The sequence below is a fragment of the Parus major genome, chromosome 2 (genome assembly GCF_001522545.3).
Source record: "Parus major isolate Abel chromosome 2, Parus_major1.1, whole genome shotgun sequence".
NCBI classification, from domain to species: domain Eukaryota; kingdom Metazoa; phylum Chordata; class Aves; order Passeriformes; family Paridae; genus Parus; species Parus major.
In genome coordinates this window covers 67,001,863-67,019,549 of record NC_031769.1, presented here as the reverse complement: position 1 = coordinate 67,019,549, position 17,687 = coordinate 67,001,863, and the positions used below count along the sequence as shown (strand labels likewise).

Here is a 17,687-nt window from a genome sequence, read left to right as displayed (position 1 = left end):
TCAAGCCTTAAGGCAAACAAATTTAGTGCTCTCTTTACAGAAGCACTAAGAAACATTGCTACCACCAGCTGCAGTTACTTGCCCAGTTAAGTGTTGACCTCCTACAGAATGGTCTCAGAATGCTCTCTGTTGTTCCCTAAATTGGTGGCTCTGTGCCTACCCAACACTCATTTCTGTTTCAGTCCCTCAGAGCTTAGGTTTCTAATAAGGCAGTCAACTCAGTCGTGAAACAGGACTGGTAGCTTAGTCAACATAATAAGAACTGTTCAGTCTTCTTTATTTAAAAAAAAAAAAAAAAAAAAAAAGGGCAGCTGTCAAACTGTAAAATTTCCTGTGGATGGCTTTTCTAGCTCTTCCAAAAAGGACCAGTAGCTTTCAATATTCCTGCATGATTTCTCTTTAACTAAATTTGCCTTTTTTCTTTTCTTTTGACCCTTCATAGCCTCTCATCCTCATGTCTGGTTTGCTGCTGATAAGCAGAGGTATCTCCTGACATCACCTGCTTTTTTCTTAAGTTATGTGTATTTATCCTTTCCTCCTCCTTTTTGCATGCAAACCAAGAGGCAAGCTAAAAGGCTGGTTTGGTGAGAGGCAGCAGCGAGGCTGGATTCCCAGTTGTCAATCTCAAATGAGGTTTCAATCTCACAAGAGTTAAAAGTGTGTCAAACTCTGTCTGCCTGGGTTAAAATTTCCTGTATGTTTCTGTTGTCCTCACTGAAGTTCAGTTCATTCTTTGAACTCTTGAGCCTGCAGAAGGCTTAAAAAATGTTTGAAGCTCATATCATCCTTCACACTATCAGTTTACTGTAGAAGGACTGGGAACATTTGAAGACCCGTGTTAGCTTCTGGCACAGAAAAAGCAGCTTGACGAGTTCAGTTTTACTCTGTGTGCAGCCTTTGCTCTTTTTTTGCATGAAAGTTTTTGTAGCCTCCCTGTGTTTTAAAATTACACATGTGGTATGTGTAAGTCCCAGCTCTTGCAGGATTATTCAGTCACTTTGGGGGTTTCGTAGTATAACGATGTCATATAAGTACTTGGGGGAAACATATCTCTGAGAACTACAAGTGGGACAACTGGTAGCACTACACCATCTGAAGATCTCCTGAATGACTCCTGTATTGGCAAGCTGAAAGTTTGGTTTCTGTTACTCCTCAGAACCACAAACCTTTTTCCCTTCTGCTTTTCCCATCATTCACACAGTCATCCTTGCTGCAACTTTAGAGTGTTGCTAAAATTGCTTTGTAACATAGACTGACACATTTAAGTTGTAAAAAAATAAAAAATAAAATAAAATTAATAGGCCATGTAAACTGGAAATTAATGAATAATTTTATTATATATTTCTCTGGTAGAAAGTACCAGAGAAGTGGAGAGTCCAGAATTGGAAGTTGCTATTTTAATTTCTGTCAGCCATTGTGATAGTTGATGGCTGAAACTGTCCTTCATTTTTATGTCTTAAGTCTTCCCATCCATTTTTCTTTAGAGCAATGCTGAGGCTTTGTTAGTGGCAGCTAGAATTCCAGAATTCAGTCTTTGGTATTAAGAATAGAGTGGGAGTGGAATGCATTTATGTTGTAACAGAATAATAACATTTTCCTCAGAGAAATTGCAAGGGCTTTTTGAGACTTTCTTTAACACATTTCTGTCAGAAGCAGTAGAAAGGCATTGTATTTGTGCTTCAATATGCTAAATAAGAGGTATTTTAGACTTAAGAATGTTATGTTTCACTTGATTAGCCTAATAGTTGCAACCTACAGTTACATGGTGCATTAGCTTTCAGTGCTGTATAATAGGACTGGCAGCATGGTGTCCCAAAAACTGTAATTGCGTGGGCTGCTGAACAGTTGTAGAGAAAGCTGCACAAAAATTCTATTCTAGACAGAATTTTTTCATTTTGAAATGAATTTCACAACAAATTCACAGTTGGATGCCACTGCTTGTATTACCAGTGAATCATACTCCAGAAAAGTAATACTTTGCTTCAGCAAAGCCTGCCACAAACAGTACAGTGATATAAATCAGAAATTGGATATTTTTTAATTGTAACTTTTCAAAATATAGTACAGTTACTAACTATGCCTGCAGGTCCTGACATTCCAATATGTTTGGCTTTGTCTCCACATCCAAAAATCAAATCGTTCACAAATGAGACAAAAGGAAGAGCTGGGGGGAAATACCCTTTTTACTTATGTTCTATTTGTGGTAGGAAACTGACCCCCCCAGCAGCAATGACTGTCATAAAACCACATATTTCATAGCTTAGAGCAAACCTTTACACACTGACCTTTTATTTCCAGCCTAACTTCACTGATGGTCAGTTCACTTATTCTTTTCTTTCTTTCTTGTGCCTGTGTTGTCCTTCACCTTGCATAGCTCTCCCTTCTTTCCCTGTCTGGTTCCATTAATTGGAATTTTAGAGTGTTTTGTTGCATGTTCTTTCTGTCTTTGGCTTGTTTAGCTTACCAAGACAAGGTCTTTCTGGTTATTAAATGCTGCAATTAAGGCAACTGCAGTTTCATATACATAGACTGTCTCTACACTGCATAGCTTTGCACAGTTTGTGCTGAATTATTTGCTCTTAAATTGTAAAACCTGTCGAAGAAACTGAGGAAATATTTGTGCTGGTACTGAGCTCACTGATCCTGCAGTCATTGCAGGACTGAGCCTGCTATGAAAGGTCAGGAACACCTAATTATTTCTTGCAATCCCAGTAGCCCTAATCTCCTTTAAGTTCTTAGCTCACTCATTTGTCCTTGTGTGTGGTACAAGGATGGAAGATAAAATACGTCTGCTTATGCCCTTTCACTGAGGTTTAAGTTAATAATTTTATCACACTACTGGGATAGGCCAAAAATATGTGATACTGAGCTACTCTCAATTTTTACCACAGCTTCCATCTCCATTCCATTTACTGAATTCCTTCTGAGTTCTGACACAAATAAGTGTTTCACCTTAGCTGAGAACCATCAGACAGTGGTGTTCAACACCTGCCATTAATGTTGCTGATATTAGTATTTCATGCTTTTAGAAATTAACAGTACATAGTACTTAGCAACTTAGTTATAACAGTGATGGCAACTTGGGAACTAAGTCTTCATGAAATATGTTATGATGGAGAGTTTCTGCAGATATAGAGATAGGCAACTTTTACTGGCACAGTCAAAAGCTGTTTAATTTGGGTGCTTACAGCAGCAGACAGAATTAGCAGCTCCTACCCTGAGCCAAGTTGCATGAATGCATGAGAAGAGACACGCTGCCTCGGGGGTTTAGGTGGGATAGGTGGGAAATGAGGATTCTTCCTTGGAACCACATCACCTTTTACACACCCCACTTCAGTCACTATCCAATGTAGCTTTTCACTCAGCTCCTTGATAACACTTCTTCCCAGCTCAGCCTGCTGGCCACCTCTGCAGAAGACACATGTGCCCTGTGTTTGATATGGCAGCCCCCCTCTCTGTACTTTCCTTACGGCTCCCCAGCAGTAGCAGGGTTTGAGTGAGATACGGCATTAGGGAACACTCAGTTGGGCCAAAGAAATGCTGTTTAGGTTACAAATGAAATTTTGATTGACCGAGGAACGTGCCATGGCAGTGCTGAGGTATCCCAAGAGAAGGGAGGCTGTCGAAGTCTGAATCTTGTGCAGCATTTGTGCAAAAGTAAAATCACAGTTCCCACATGAAAGATCCTACTGTCGCAAGATGAGGCTGGTAGACAGACAAAAGCTGAATACCATATAGGTTTGCAGACCAAAAGCAATGCTTTGCACCCTGAGGTTTAACTGCAGACCAGCTCCCAAATTCACGCTGTACCTCTTGATGTGATTTGCATACCATTGTTCAGTGTCTGGTCAAGCTGTATTTGCTTCTGGGGTGTGATACAAAGTGTGCAGAGGATATAAACAGGGCCAGAATGAAGTAAAAGAAGGGAAACAGTAGAAGAGGAAAAGGAAGGGGGTGTTACATTTCCACATATACCTGTGATCTTTTGGTGTGGTTCAAGTATTGGTGTGTAACATTCTTGCTTTGTTTTGCAAGGTTACGGGGAAGGAGAAAGAAAGTCAGTTTCATAAAATTTCTAGTGTTGCTTTATTCTTCCCTCACTGATTTGCTAAGATGAAAGAAATTTTTAGTTTGCAACCTGGTAAACAATACTGTTTGACTTCTCTTTGGGTTAATTTAAATGGAAAAAAACTACTGAGATTTTTAAGGAGAAGAATAAAGGTAAAGAGAAAAGGCACTAGAGATGTTTTGGAATATGTGGAGAAAGGCTTGTATTTTTCTAACTTCCAGACTGCATCCCATTGGACATCCTAGATGTTTGCCCCTGACAGTCCTGTCATCCTTGTGTCCTACTTTTATAAATTTTTTATCCATAATTGTCTAACAAAGAAAAAGTGTCACCTTTTTAGATCTTGAGGCAAGTTGTGTGATCAATGGTTAAAGATATGAGCATGACTGAGGTGGCAGTAGAGAGATGCTACTCTTCTCACAGAACAGCTCATTTTTATGATCTCTGGTAACCCCTTTTTTTGTAGCAGGACTAAGTTTCTGCATCAGTGTTATCTGAGGAAAGGTGGAGCAAGTAAGATGAACTGATTAAAAGTTCACTTTGTAATTTTTATAGCATTAGCCTTAATCACACTGTGATCTCTGAGCTGTGTGGTCTCACCAGTCTTTGTCGATGATTCTTGTATTTTACTGTCAATTGAATATATTGAAGGGAGGGATGGGATCATTGCACTTTCTCTAATTAATGGTAGACTAATCAAAATCAGAAGTTGAGGTCATGTGGATCACTAACCCTCTTTCATTACTTTGTACTTCCAGCATTTATACATAATAAGTTGAATGTTTTCTAATTTTTCTTTGCCTACAAAGTGAAGTGGCCATAAAAATAAGTGAGGCAATTTTAGATTTTTGCCTTATTTAAATCTTAGACGGCTGGAGTACAGGCTGGGAAAGTTACAGAATTACAGCAGCAGATAGTACTAAGAGCTTGTACTAACTCAAGCACACATTGCTGGATGTTCTTCTGTTTAGAATTCACTTGTTAGTGTAAATTGACATGCATTTCATAAGCTTGGCAAGAAAATGCTTATTTGACTTCTCCACCTTCCCCAAAAGGAAATTTCTACTAAGGCATGACATCTCCTATAAACTGCCATGAGTAATATATTCTGAACCACTTTCAGATAAACAAGAGACCTTGCTATTCCTATCTATAATAATTCACAGATAGAGAAGCTGATAAAGTAGTAAGATCTTGAAGACTGTTATACAAACAAAACCTCTTGTCTTTGTTCTTTAGAACTTATCAAACTGTGGTGTATGTTCTGTGCCATGGTGTGTGTATTCTAGCAAAACATCCAGAATGTATTTTTTAATAATGCTAGTTTTTTATTAAATTGCAGAATTGGTGAAATTATTTTGCTAGAGAAGAATACTAAAACAGGAACCTACTGGCTTTTTTTAACCTTCTGCTGTAAGGAAATGTGCCTTTCTCCATTTGATTTGAAAAAGGAAATAGACTGGTGGTGTGGCTATGGAACTTTCTCTTTCTGCCTCTGATTGCAAAAGTAGTAGTAAAAAATGAAAATAAAAAGTACTGTATTGAACAGCAGAATATTATGGTGTTGTTGAGACAACAAAATGAAAGTAATTATTTTGTTTCTTTTGTTTCAGGTGTCAGAAACTACTTGAAAGAAGCATTAGTGAATATCATTGCTGTGCATGCAGAGGTGAGGAGAAGCTTCAGATTGTATCATGCTTATATGATTTCAGTGTACTTTTCCTGGTAAATCCTGACTTTCACCAGGGTTTTTCACCCTTTTATCAAAGTGTCTTCATTATAGGTGTGTTTTAGAGTAGGTTTAGCCAACCTGTTATGCAACTGATAACTTTTTTTATGGGTAGAAGGAGATTAGTAGTTCCTGTTTATCCTCTCTAACACCCCATTACACCTTTTTGTCTCCATTATCTGATAAAGAGGAAAGCCAAATTCTAAAGTTAAATTCTCCCTTTCCATGCAGATAATATATAGATATATAGCTAGTTATGATGCTCTCTTTCTCTGATTATCTTTATTTTCCACAACATCTGTAAATTAACTTCTGTTTCACCTTGAAAGAAGTGTTCAACACATGCCACTCAGAGTGAAAAGCCAATATATGGTAGTCTTCTACATACAATGGAAATAGAAAAGCTAAATCAAGTTTTATAGTCTTTGCACAGCACAAATACTGCTTGAAATACCTAGGTAGGTAATGGCTACCTAGGCTAGGGAGTACTAGTTAAAACATTGCTTATAACATCATAAGATCAGAGGGGTGCAGTTATTTAGCCTTTTGGAATTATTTGCAGGAATTTTCTATGGTTCTTTAAGTTAAAGCCTGTGTTTTACATAATCATCCTTCTCATCATCAAGAGTGTTAACAGATTACTGTTGCTCTTGGTAGAAGCATTGGTAGTAATACTACTCTTACCTTCCAAAATACCACAAGTATGGCTACTCTTTTCCCTGTAATTAAACTATAATGAGATTCACTTGAGGCTTTTACTTATCTTATTCCTTTTTAAATTACAAGGATTCATATAAATTAAAATATTTTCAGGAACTTCAAATTTTATTTGCAATATTTTTGATATTATTTCAGTGTTAAATTATAGCAGAAGAACTTTCACACAAGCATTGTGATTTTACCAAATGCTTCCAAACGAGGGAATAAGAAACACTAAAAACATATACCAACATGAAAACAATTTTTAATATTGTTTATCAGTGTAGTGGAAATTGATTAGAATGTAAATTAGAAGTTGTGCTTTAAAAAATTCAAAGGCATTTGTGACTTATTGAGCTAGGCTTGTAAGCATGCATACTTGTTAAAATGCTGCAGCAGAAAGGTGCGCTGCTGTGCTCTCTTCATTCAGACCGATACTGATTCTGGACTAAGTAGCATTGCCTCATAAATTTCTAGATGTGAAATATTACAGAAATATGGGAACGTGTATCAAGCCAAAACTCCCATTTCCACTGGTGAAATTCTCTTAAGCTGGGTCAGGTTTAAGTTTAGTTAGCAAGACAGCAAGTTTCTGTAGTTTGAAAAAGCAAAAATTAACCTGTAGATGAATAGCAAGGGTAGACTGAAATGGAAGGAAAATTGTTTCTCTACCTTCAAATTCAAATTTAGCTGAAATCAAAATAAGGGCTTCTTATTGCAAATTTGTGATGATTCATCTTTGCTGAGAATTATTTTTCCAGGATTCTATAAAGTAACTTCAAGAGTGCTTATTGCAGGCAGAAATATTCTCTTCTCAGTAGATCCTTGGGCATGTTCCTGGTATGTTTGTGTTGAATTGGTCAGCAATGTTTGGTGCTGAGTAAGATCACCCCTTTCCAGTACTGGTAACAGCTGGTAGCTGACATTTATGGGGTCAGTGTACTTGGCAGGTGGTGCAGACCTGCCTTTTGGAATGGTCAGCCTTTATGGGATGCCTGCTACACAGTTCTTTATTGAAATCACTGAAAACTCTGTAGAAATCTTTTTCTTTGGTTTTTTTCCCCTTGCTTATTTTTACATGTATGTATTAATATCTTCTGTCAGTTAATAAATTTCCATGTCAGACATGGGATCTAAACTTTGCATAAAGGCAAAGGTATTCCAGCAAAACAATCCACTACTTAATTCTTTAGAGTGTTTCAAAGCTGAAACTGGGGAAGTGTTTCAAAATTTTATACATTTCATTTTCCTTCTTGTACCACTCCAGTCACATACTTCAACTCACATACAACACCACTCCAGCTTCTTGTGTCATCTTCTCTCCCAGCCCTGTGCAGTTTAATGCAGCTTTATCATCACCTTTAAGCTTTGACACAAGTTTGGTCTGTCTGACCTATAATCTCACTTCCTCCTATATTCCAACCTCTTGGCCTACATTTTCCCAAATTCTCTATAAAAAAAAATCATACTTTTTTTTTTAAAATCCCCAACAATTTCTCACTTCTGTAAAGCTCCCTTTAAGGAATATTGGTCTCCTCATACCTTGCTTCAAGCATAGATTTAATAATTTTGTATTGCTGTTACTATTCTGAATATTCCACTTTTTACAAGTTATACAAACAAGTGGCTAAAAAGATGGTCTTGACACATGGGAATACCAGTAAGGGTTAATTCTTTTTGCCAGGGAACTAATAAATGGCAGCAGAAGCAGAGTCTAAATGAAAATCCATTGACACCCTCATACTCACACAGGCTGTCAAATGTTTATCTCTGCCATAGAGTACAATGCCACTAGCCATTCAACACTGGTCAAATATAAAGGAGTCTAAAAGAAATAGCAAAATACATGGGTAAAAAGCAGCTGAATGTGTAACTGTGTCAGTCAGACACACAACTCTGAATTAAAGGTGCTATCTACAAGATAGTGGTCTATCTACAGCCCCGTGACTACCTGCAACCATCAGCCAAACATATTTTGAAGTTTAGCTGCCTTTTGGTATAGCAAGGTTATCACAAATCACATAGCCAAATTTGCTGTTAACAGAGGGGGTTGGTCCAAGTGCAGGGCAAGCATCAAAAGACATCCTTCATATTCTAGTTTCTTTTGAATTTTTTGTATATTGGTAAAAATTAAGGAGACCTTTCAGTCAAAGAGGTTTATGTTTCTTATTGAAATGTTAGTATTGAAAATATTTGTATTAATGCAGGTGTTGTGCTTATGGTTCTTCTTTCATAAAACCTAGGTGTTTACCATTTCCAAAGACTTAGTTCCTCGGGTAATGTCAAGGGTTGTAGAAGCAGTCTCTGAAGAACTGAGTCGACTGATGCAGTGTGTTTCATCCTTCAGCAAAAATGGAGCTTTACAGGTACCTGAATACTTCATTCTGTCAAACATCTGAATCTGGAAAACTGAGAATAACAGACAGAGGTATAATCTGGGTATTTGTTTGATTTATTGTAGCAGTGAAAGCAAGGAGATAAAATGGATTAGTTTACAACCTATTTCAGATTTATGGATGAATACCCTTCAGGATACTGATTCTTGAGTTTGATTATATTTTTGGGTTATCTTTATTAGACAGCATTAAAAGGCTACCAGTATCCTATGAGATAAAAAGCATCGGAACGGTATCTCTTTGAAATGTTGTCGAATACTTTCTTTGGCCTGACATAAAAAAATCACTTTAAAAGAAAAAAACAATGTAGTGATATTTTGAGATTTAAAAATCCCTAAAACAAGATGCAGTAAGATCTTGTAAGACATTTCAGGACTAGTCATTTGTTTGTTATATTCTCTCTACAATACCATGTTGTTGTAACATGGGCAGAATGGCTTTGTTGTCTTTATTTACAGCTGGATTGGTAGTTGTACTTGCTGTTGGGTAAGCTTTAAAGGATGCTAAGAAAAACACCTTTTTTTAAAAAATCCCTCTGAGTCACATTGCTATGACTGTTACAGAAAAAGAGCAAACTCCCTGTTTGCATTGTATGTGACAGCATTCTTGCATTATGATGGGAAAATAATTATCCAGTTGTAAGCCTTATTTTCAAACTGCTGCTAGTAATGGCATTGGACAGAGAATTAGTATAGGAAGATCACAGCCAAGTAGGATTGACTCTGTATTTAAACCAAATCCATGAATAACAACTCTATCCTCTATCCCTTTTGTCTGATTAAACAACCCACTGTAGGGACTTGCTGCCAAAACCCATAATTGAACATCTTTTCTCTCCTTACTGTAAGTTTGTCATTCATGGTCATTTTCTGTTCCTCTGAACATGGAAAATCCTCTCTGACAGACACCAGCAGTGTGAGAGTTGTGCAAGCCTTGTTAGGTTGAACAAAAAAATTCTCATTCAAGCCTCACTCTGTGTTCCCACATCCCATGACCTACAGTTTTGCAGGGCTCACCCTTCTACCAGGTGAACTTAGGCTGTGGTCCTCGAGAATGGGATACTGGTACCTCCTAAAATGTAGAAGAGACTCTAGAATCTCAAGCATAGGACTTCAAAGTCCACATCTCTTGAGCTTGGAGCACTGTGCAAAAAGAAGCAAAATGTTCTGTGTTGAGGAAAGCATTTCATATAAAATTTGGGGTGGCTATGTTATATTTTGTGCCAGAAAGTTCTGGCTCTGAAAAAGCATCAATTTTAGCTGTCTTCCTTCCTAGAGGAGGGATGAGGGAAATACCTTAAAGCCAAAGGCTTTCATTAGAGGTGGAATTACTTTTCTGTGTTGCATTGTTGAAAGCTTTGTTTTGGAAGATTAATGACATTGGTTATGTCTAAATGTAGATCAGTTACTGTAATGTCTAACTGGATTAAATTTCATCTTTATGCTTAAAAGAACAGAATGTAAATTTTTATGAAGTTCACTTTGTATTTTTAAATGAAATTATTTAATGATCTCTTGCAGAATGTTTCTATTTCATATAAAAGTTACGATGATAATGATTACTTTTCAAATACCAAAGGATGATCTGTGAAGTTTATTTAATCTGTGAGTTCAGTCTTCTCCACAGTTTACCTAAGTGAAAATTAATACCTGGGCACACAGTACAGTGCAGAAGTAAAATCCCCAAGCTCTTGTGCCCACCAGGTGACAAAAAAGAAACAAAGTACAATCATTCTACTTCCTCAACTGGTGGAAAAAAAAAAAAAAATACAGGAGAACCAAGCATAGAATGTGTATTGACAGATTTTTGTACTTTTGTGTTTCTTTCTTCCCTGGCTAAGCAGTGCTGTGAGAGGTTAAGCTCACTATATTTCATTTAAAAAAGAAAAAAAAAAGTTTCATCCTTCTGTCTTTCTATCACAGTACAGAAAAGGTGAAACAGAATTGAAGATTTATTACCGTTACCAAGAGACAAACCAGTGTTTTTTGACTATTACGCAGTGACTGTGTAAACAGTTTGACTTGAATCAGAAGTATGAAATTGTTCCTTTGAGCAGTATCCTGACAGAACAGCGTGGCAACAAAGAATACAGGAAATAAACTGTTAAAGGCAAGGCTTCTTACAAGGGCAGTGTGAAATAGTATTTGCTTCTCAAGAAGGTGAAGCTTTGGGATACTTGTATACATTTGGTGAAAGGATGTTGTGTCATTGTTTCAATATTTGTGTTTCTGTCTTTAGGCAAAACTTGAAATCTGTGCATTGAGGGATACCGTGGCCATATACCTAACACCTGAAAGCAAGTAAGATGTGCTGTAATGTCACTTTTAGCAGTGTAATGGAATCCTTGGTAAACATGCAAAAACACAAAATGTAAATTTAGAATAAAGGAATTTTCCTTCAGATAGAGTATGCAATCTACTATGTAAATGTACAAAAAACAGATGCCTATTAAGATTTCATCAGTTGAAAGAAAATAGTTACATTTTTGTTGTTTTTCACTTGGACTTTTTAGACACAAACTAATATTTGCCACTAAAAACAGATTGTAAAACTTCTTAACAGCTATACAGCTGGTGAGGATAATTATGCTAAAGCCAGACACAAGCAGATCTTGATGAGTTTTATCCAGTTTTTCACAGCAGTCTAATAAAGCACTAAACAACCTGCCAGATGCATCAGGATGCCTACAGATCCAGATACTGGTAGGGTCCCCTTATAGGGATATGTAGAATTAAGGCTCTCCAAAGGCTTATATAATACCCTGCTCCTTCTCCACACACCTAATCAGAGAAAGGGAATTCAGCTTCACACTGTCTCCTAGAATCAATGCCTTCAAAAGGCTTTCACCAATTTATCATTTCTCAGTGAGGTAAAACCAAAAATAAATAGTGTGGGGGACTCACACACATTAATATAAAGGGAGAAAGAAAAGCATTAGTACCATCAGTGGTTGATGCAGCCAAGGCATGTTAAAACAGGCTATGGTAACTGTCAGCAGTTTTGAGTAAAGTTGATTGACTGAAATTTCTAGGTGATTATAGTGGGGATTGGATATGGGCAGATTCATTCATTATTTAAATTACCTTCAATTATTTTAAGATTGGCATTACATGTCCCTGCAGGTGACAATATGGTCATCTTACCTAACCAACAGTTTTGTGCAGATCTTACTGTGTCTTCATAGAGTCACACATAGTGTCCACTGGTGTCACTGCATTCCAATTCAGAGTAGTCACTTCCCTGTGCTGAGTGTCTGATAGTGACAAAGACCTCTAAAAAAAAACTGCTTGGCACTAGTGCTCAGGTTGGATAAAATCAAAATTATATTGTCTGTAATAGGGCAAAGCACTGTGAACCCTGAAAGATGGAGCTTTATAAAGGTTTTTTTTATCCCTGGACTAGGAGTAGTTGCCACAAGTCACCATATTAATCTTTTGCTGGCAAGATTCTACCTCTCTGTGCAGGTCCTGCATTGTTCCCTCATTTCTGTTCCAGAGCAGGGTGGAAACCCCGTCTTTAGAGTTAGTCAAAACTTGACTGGATAATCAACCAGAGAAACCTCCTCTAACCTTGAAATCAGCCCTACTTTGAGATCAGGGTTGGACCTGAAGTCCCTACCAACTAAATTATTCTATGACTGTTACCTCTATGCAAAGCCACTGTAGTACTCTTAGGGGCACCCTTCTGTAAGGCAGAATGCAGTGGTCTGTCTACTAAGGACAGAGAGACAAAATCAGTGTTTTATCTGTTCTTCCTGTCACTTAGTTGTAGGCAGAAGGCAGGTTGGCCACTACCTGTTAATTTTTTAACAGTCCAGGATGTGACAGCTTTCAATCAGCTGCTGATTTAACATTTGGTGTTGATGTATGATGTACATCCCATTGGGAATGTCAGCATACCCACTTGACCCCATGACTGTTTTATGTTCTGTTTGCACATGGATGTCAGGTTTCAGGTAAGTATTTTGTCAACTTGTTGAAAAAAAGAATGGATAAAATATAGCATCTCTACATAGGATTTATAGAGAGAAACTGTAAATGCTGAGTCTTGTACTAGCAGAAGATGAGTATTTTTGTTTTCCTTGCAGATCAAGCTTTAAGCAAGCTTTGGAAGCTTTGCCTCAGCTCTCAAGTGGAACTGACAGAAAGTGAGTACAATGCACCCTCTTGTTTCTTTTATGGTCTTTGGAGCCATTGCTTGTTACTCTTGTAAGAAAACTTTGTTATAAAAGGGTTAACTTTCACTGTATTTAACCCTTCTGAATTACAGAGCAGAAGCCTTTTTGGACAGAGTCGGGAATAAGTTCAGTCCTTGCCTTGTTCATGGCCTATTAAATTACCAAGAAGAGCCAATGGTTTTGTGACATATCTAGCTTGCCCATCCTAGTCTTATCAGTTCACTGTAGCTTTTTATTTGTCTTGTAGTATCAGTCTATTTTAGCCTTCCTTGTTAATCTTAAGGTTTCTGTGAGTTGCAATGTATTGTTTTACTGAATTTAGTAGCAATAAAAAAAATGGCCTAGAACAAAGTTCAGGTTTTTGCAAGCTGATATATGGGGAACTCATAAAACAGGCATGTTTCCTTTTAAAAATAAATAAGGAGGGTCCATGGCTCGCTCTTAACATCAGGAGGAGGAATTTTGGGCTCTTCCTTATCCACCATAACAACCTTTGACAAACAGATTGCTTTGCTACATCCAGCCTGGTATTTGGTAGCCTATTTTACAACCACAGCTTAGTAAAGTAAAACTAGGACAGATTTGTAATGAGTAGAGTAATATAAGTATAGATGGTTTGAACTAGAGGTTGGTTTCATTGTACTTTCCTGCATCAAATCAGACTGCACGTAACAGTCAGAATTTAGAATATTTCGTAGACACATAAATAGACTATTTGTGCAGCTGATGGTCCATGGTCTGTGCCTTCTTCCAGATGTCTTCTGTCTGTGTAGTCAAACCTACTCTATGCTAGCCACAACAAGTCTCAAGATACCTCCTCCTCTTACTTAGCTCTTGTGCTTTATTAAAGTTAGAAATTAGTTTTGAGTAAGGAGAGATCTTTTAACTCAAATTTTCCAAAACACCTGTAGAATTTTTTTTTTCACTTAGTCACAAGTATCTGAGCTTCATGAGACAAATGAGACTCAAGAACTACATCATTATTACATCTGCCTCAGTGTTCTGAGTTGCAGACAGAGCAGAACTTGTTCTGTTTCCCAGGTCACTGCATGGCAATTGTCATTGTTCCAGGCAGCTTGCTGCAATTGACATGTATTTGTGTAAAATAACACATCTGTGCTCTGACTGAGACCTGCTTATGTGTGTTCATTCACAATCAGTACTGATTATTGCTAAATGATTAATTTAATCGTTAATGCTAAATGATTAATGTGGACATGATCATTTTCTAGGGGACCTGCTGAAGAAGCAGATATTGATTTTTTGGTTCAAGTTGCTATTCTTGAGCTAGTTTGGTTTTTTTTAAACACACAGTGTAATTTTTTTATTATTCTGTTACTGGCTATTCAGTAATGCAGCATGGCAAAAAGTTCAGGTGATACATGTCTGCCCTATATGGCTTTTTTTTTAAATAGGGCAGAAAGTTCAGAGATCACATTATTCCCTAGATTAAAAAGAAAATACCAGCCAAGACTGCAGAACAACTTCATGCATCTCCACTGTTACAGTCAATATTTTCTACAACAGGCCCATCAACACCATTGCTCCTACACCTGTAGTTTGTGGATTATAATAAAATACTGTCCACTGCACCATCAACTTTCTTGACAGTTTGGTAGGTGTAAATTAGCTGTTGTTATTTCCCCAAATGAACTCATACACAGTTTATGTATTAGGGAAAAAACAACATGATTGGGGTCAATTAATGTTTCTCCTAGAACAGTTGTACTATCTCATACTATCTTTCGGTCATGATACTTAAGAGAAATCTACAAATATCTTCCAAAGGCAAGGCTGAGAACTGAAATTTGCAATTCAACTGCACCAGAAAAGCAGACAGTATACCTGAAGTCACAGACAGAATAATCAAAACTTGTGGTTACTGTTCCCTTTATAGAATCTCCTAAAGTTGTAACTGTTTTCCCTTCACAGGTTACTAGAAGAGCTGCTAAACAAATTCAAAAGCAGCATGCACTTGCAGCTGACCTGTTTTCAAGCATCTTCATCAGCCATGATGAAGACATAGACAACAGCACAATGCAGACAAATATGCTTAAACACTGTACATTTTTTCTGGACTGCTTTAATTCCTTTGAACACTCTAAAAAAAACTAAAAACAATTCCACTGGAAAATAAATTGAGATACAGCTTTTTCAGTAATGTTATGGGATGTCCTGCTGAGTGAGACTTCAGTTCCTACATACTTCGATAAAATGGTTTTCTGTCTACTGTATATCACTCTATGGGGGGAATTAAGTCAATTTTGTTTACATACACTTGTTCATGAAGAAATATTCATTGTAGTTCTGTAGTCTCAGTTTCACTTGTTAAAAATATATTGAAATGTATTTTTAGCAAATTTTTCATCCTAAATTTGAGTATTACTCATGTTGTTCAGTGTATCAGTCTTAATTTCTAGGTGTATAGTGATACTGAAGTGACTGGAAGGCACAAATTCTATAAACTATCGAAAAGTATGTAATAGGCATTGCCCCCTAGAGCTGACAAATAAATGTCCAGATATCATATTAAGTACACTACTTCTTTTGCATTTAAAAATGGTAACTTTTTTCTGTTCTCATCAAAAGTTTTGGTGTTTGTAAGTCTGATTTCTTGGAGGCTTTTATTTTCTTACTTATTTTTAATTAAACATGTTGCTGCCTCTCATATTTCTCCCTTCTATTTGAGTATTGATGGTAACCTTCACATCTGAATTAAGATCTACTTTCATTGGCAAGTAACAGAAAAGCCCTCTGAGTTTATAAGATTAGTAGAAAAAATGTCCAAGTAAAATATTCTTTAGTGTTACGGAGTAGAATAGTTAATAGCTTCTCACATAGTGAGGAGGAGCACAGTATATCATTTGTTTTGCTTCTTCCTTCTTACTCTTCTTATCTTTTCTTGCTCTTACAGGTTTACTACTGCTGTCTTCCTCTTGTTAGTCAGTCCTCTTTTCACCACTAGTTATTGGATTTGTATGGGGGGAATAGGGATTCAGGAGAGAAGAGCAGTTTTGTTGCTGTTGTTTTGGGGGGAACAAATGGGTTTAATTTTATAACTTATATCATGGCTTGGAATTAAACAATTCAGTAGTAATATATTCTTTCTGTAATTACAATAATTTGAGTAAATCGTTTCAAGAATAGTGCATAGTTTTCAAACAATTTCTTAATGTCAGCTCAGTTATGTGCTTTAAAAATGCAGCGTGCAATTCCTATAATATGTAATTTTGGAGAAAGTTTGGTGCACATGTAGTTACTTGTTAAAAAGTTCTGTGTAAGTAGCAGCAGCATGTTGAATGGAAGGGTGAGTCTTCAAATATATGCTATTATCATTAAGCACCTGGAGCAATGTTGTTTTGTTAAGTGTTGTCCGTTCTACGATGGTCATAGTCTCAACTGCTGGTATTAACTGAAATAGTCATCCAGTCGTGTAAAAGATTTCACTTCAGAATAATAAAATATTAAGAAATATGGTCATAAGCTCTACTTGAATTCCTTGCTTTCCAAGAAATGTGATTTCTTTGAATTTTGCCAGTCTGCAATTTCTATATTTGTATCAGACATGTTCTACGTATTGAAAACCTATTCTGTTATCTGTACTATCTGCACATACATTCAGACATCTCTTTATTGTAAGGTCATTCTTTTACTCATCTTTTACTACAGCAGCCTGTTGCTTGTCTTTAAAACCTGAAGTCAGACTTTTGTGTAGGTGCTTCTCTGAAGTAACTTACGCTTCAGAACATCTCATCGACGGCAACGAGAATAATGTGGAATCCATCAAAATATTCTTTGACTTCCATCTGATGTGAATAAATGTTCACAGTCAAGTCAGAGTACTGCATTTGAATAAATCCACTTTGTGGATTAAGGAAGTCAGCGAGCATCATGCAGCAACAGGAGGTATTGGAATCCCTTTGTGTGGAAGGGGCCTTGGGACTGCTGAGGCTTCATAGCCAATACACAGCAGGCTACAGTTCCTCTGAAAAGAAGATTACAAAAAACAAGAAGTGGTCAGTGTGGGCTTTGCAATAAAAAACTGTTAGAAGATACAATTAGGTTTAAAAAGTGTTGTTGAAAGTGGGAAAATACAGGGAGACCACACCAGAATACACCATCAGTTACAGCTTGCAGAGAGGAGATGCAGCAAGGAAATCAAAGTAACAGAAGTGAAAGGCTCTGACATTTAAAGTAAGGTAAATGCTGAAAACAGTACAGGGGAAAAATAAAGCGAATTATTACATGACCTTTGAACCTCTAGAAAAATTTAGAAAAAATGATACAAACTGGAAAAAAAATTGTCATTGAAATAAAAACCTAGAGAGCTTTATTTCTTACATAAGTGGAAAATATAGCGAATAATAAGGCTATAAAATATATAAAAAAGTAAGTAAAAGTAAGTATATAAATAAATACATAATATATATATAAATAAATATATAAAAAGTAAGTAAAGACATACAGGAAAATTTAACCATAATGTGCTGTGCTGAGATATTCAGCCTCTGGAGATGCTGAGGCATTCTTCTATTATTGTATTTTGACATTTATTTTGAATAGTTCAAGAGGTAGGCAAAGAGGGAATAAAAAAAAATGCTGCATAAATGTAATTAA

General features: G+C 36.7%; 1 protein-coding gene across 1 annotated transcript in view; it reads left to right on the top strand.

Moving 5' to 3' along the window:
- The window catches only part of EXOC2 (exocyst complex component 2), a 125,489-nt gene extending 108,924 nt beyond the window's left edge, over positions 1-16,565 (top strand). The window contains exons 24-28 of the mRNA XM_015618996.2: positions 5,683-5,738; positions 8,741-8,863; positions 11,132-11,193; positions 12,981-13,040; positions 15,003-16,565. Coding sequence (XP_015474482.1) covers positions 5,683-5,738; positions 8,741-8,863; positions 11,132-11,193; positions 12,981-13,040; positions 15,003-15,096 — 395 coding nt within the window. The 3' untranslated portion in view covers positions 15,097-16,565. The remainder of the gene's footprint in view (positions 1-5,682; positions 5,739-8,740; positions 8,864-11,131; positions 11,194-12,980; positions 13,041-15,002) is intronic.
- The last annotated feature ends 1,122 nt before the right edge of the window (positions 16,566-17,687 follow it).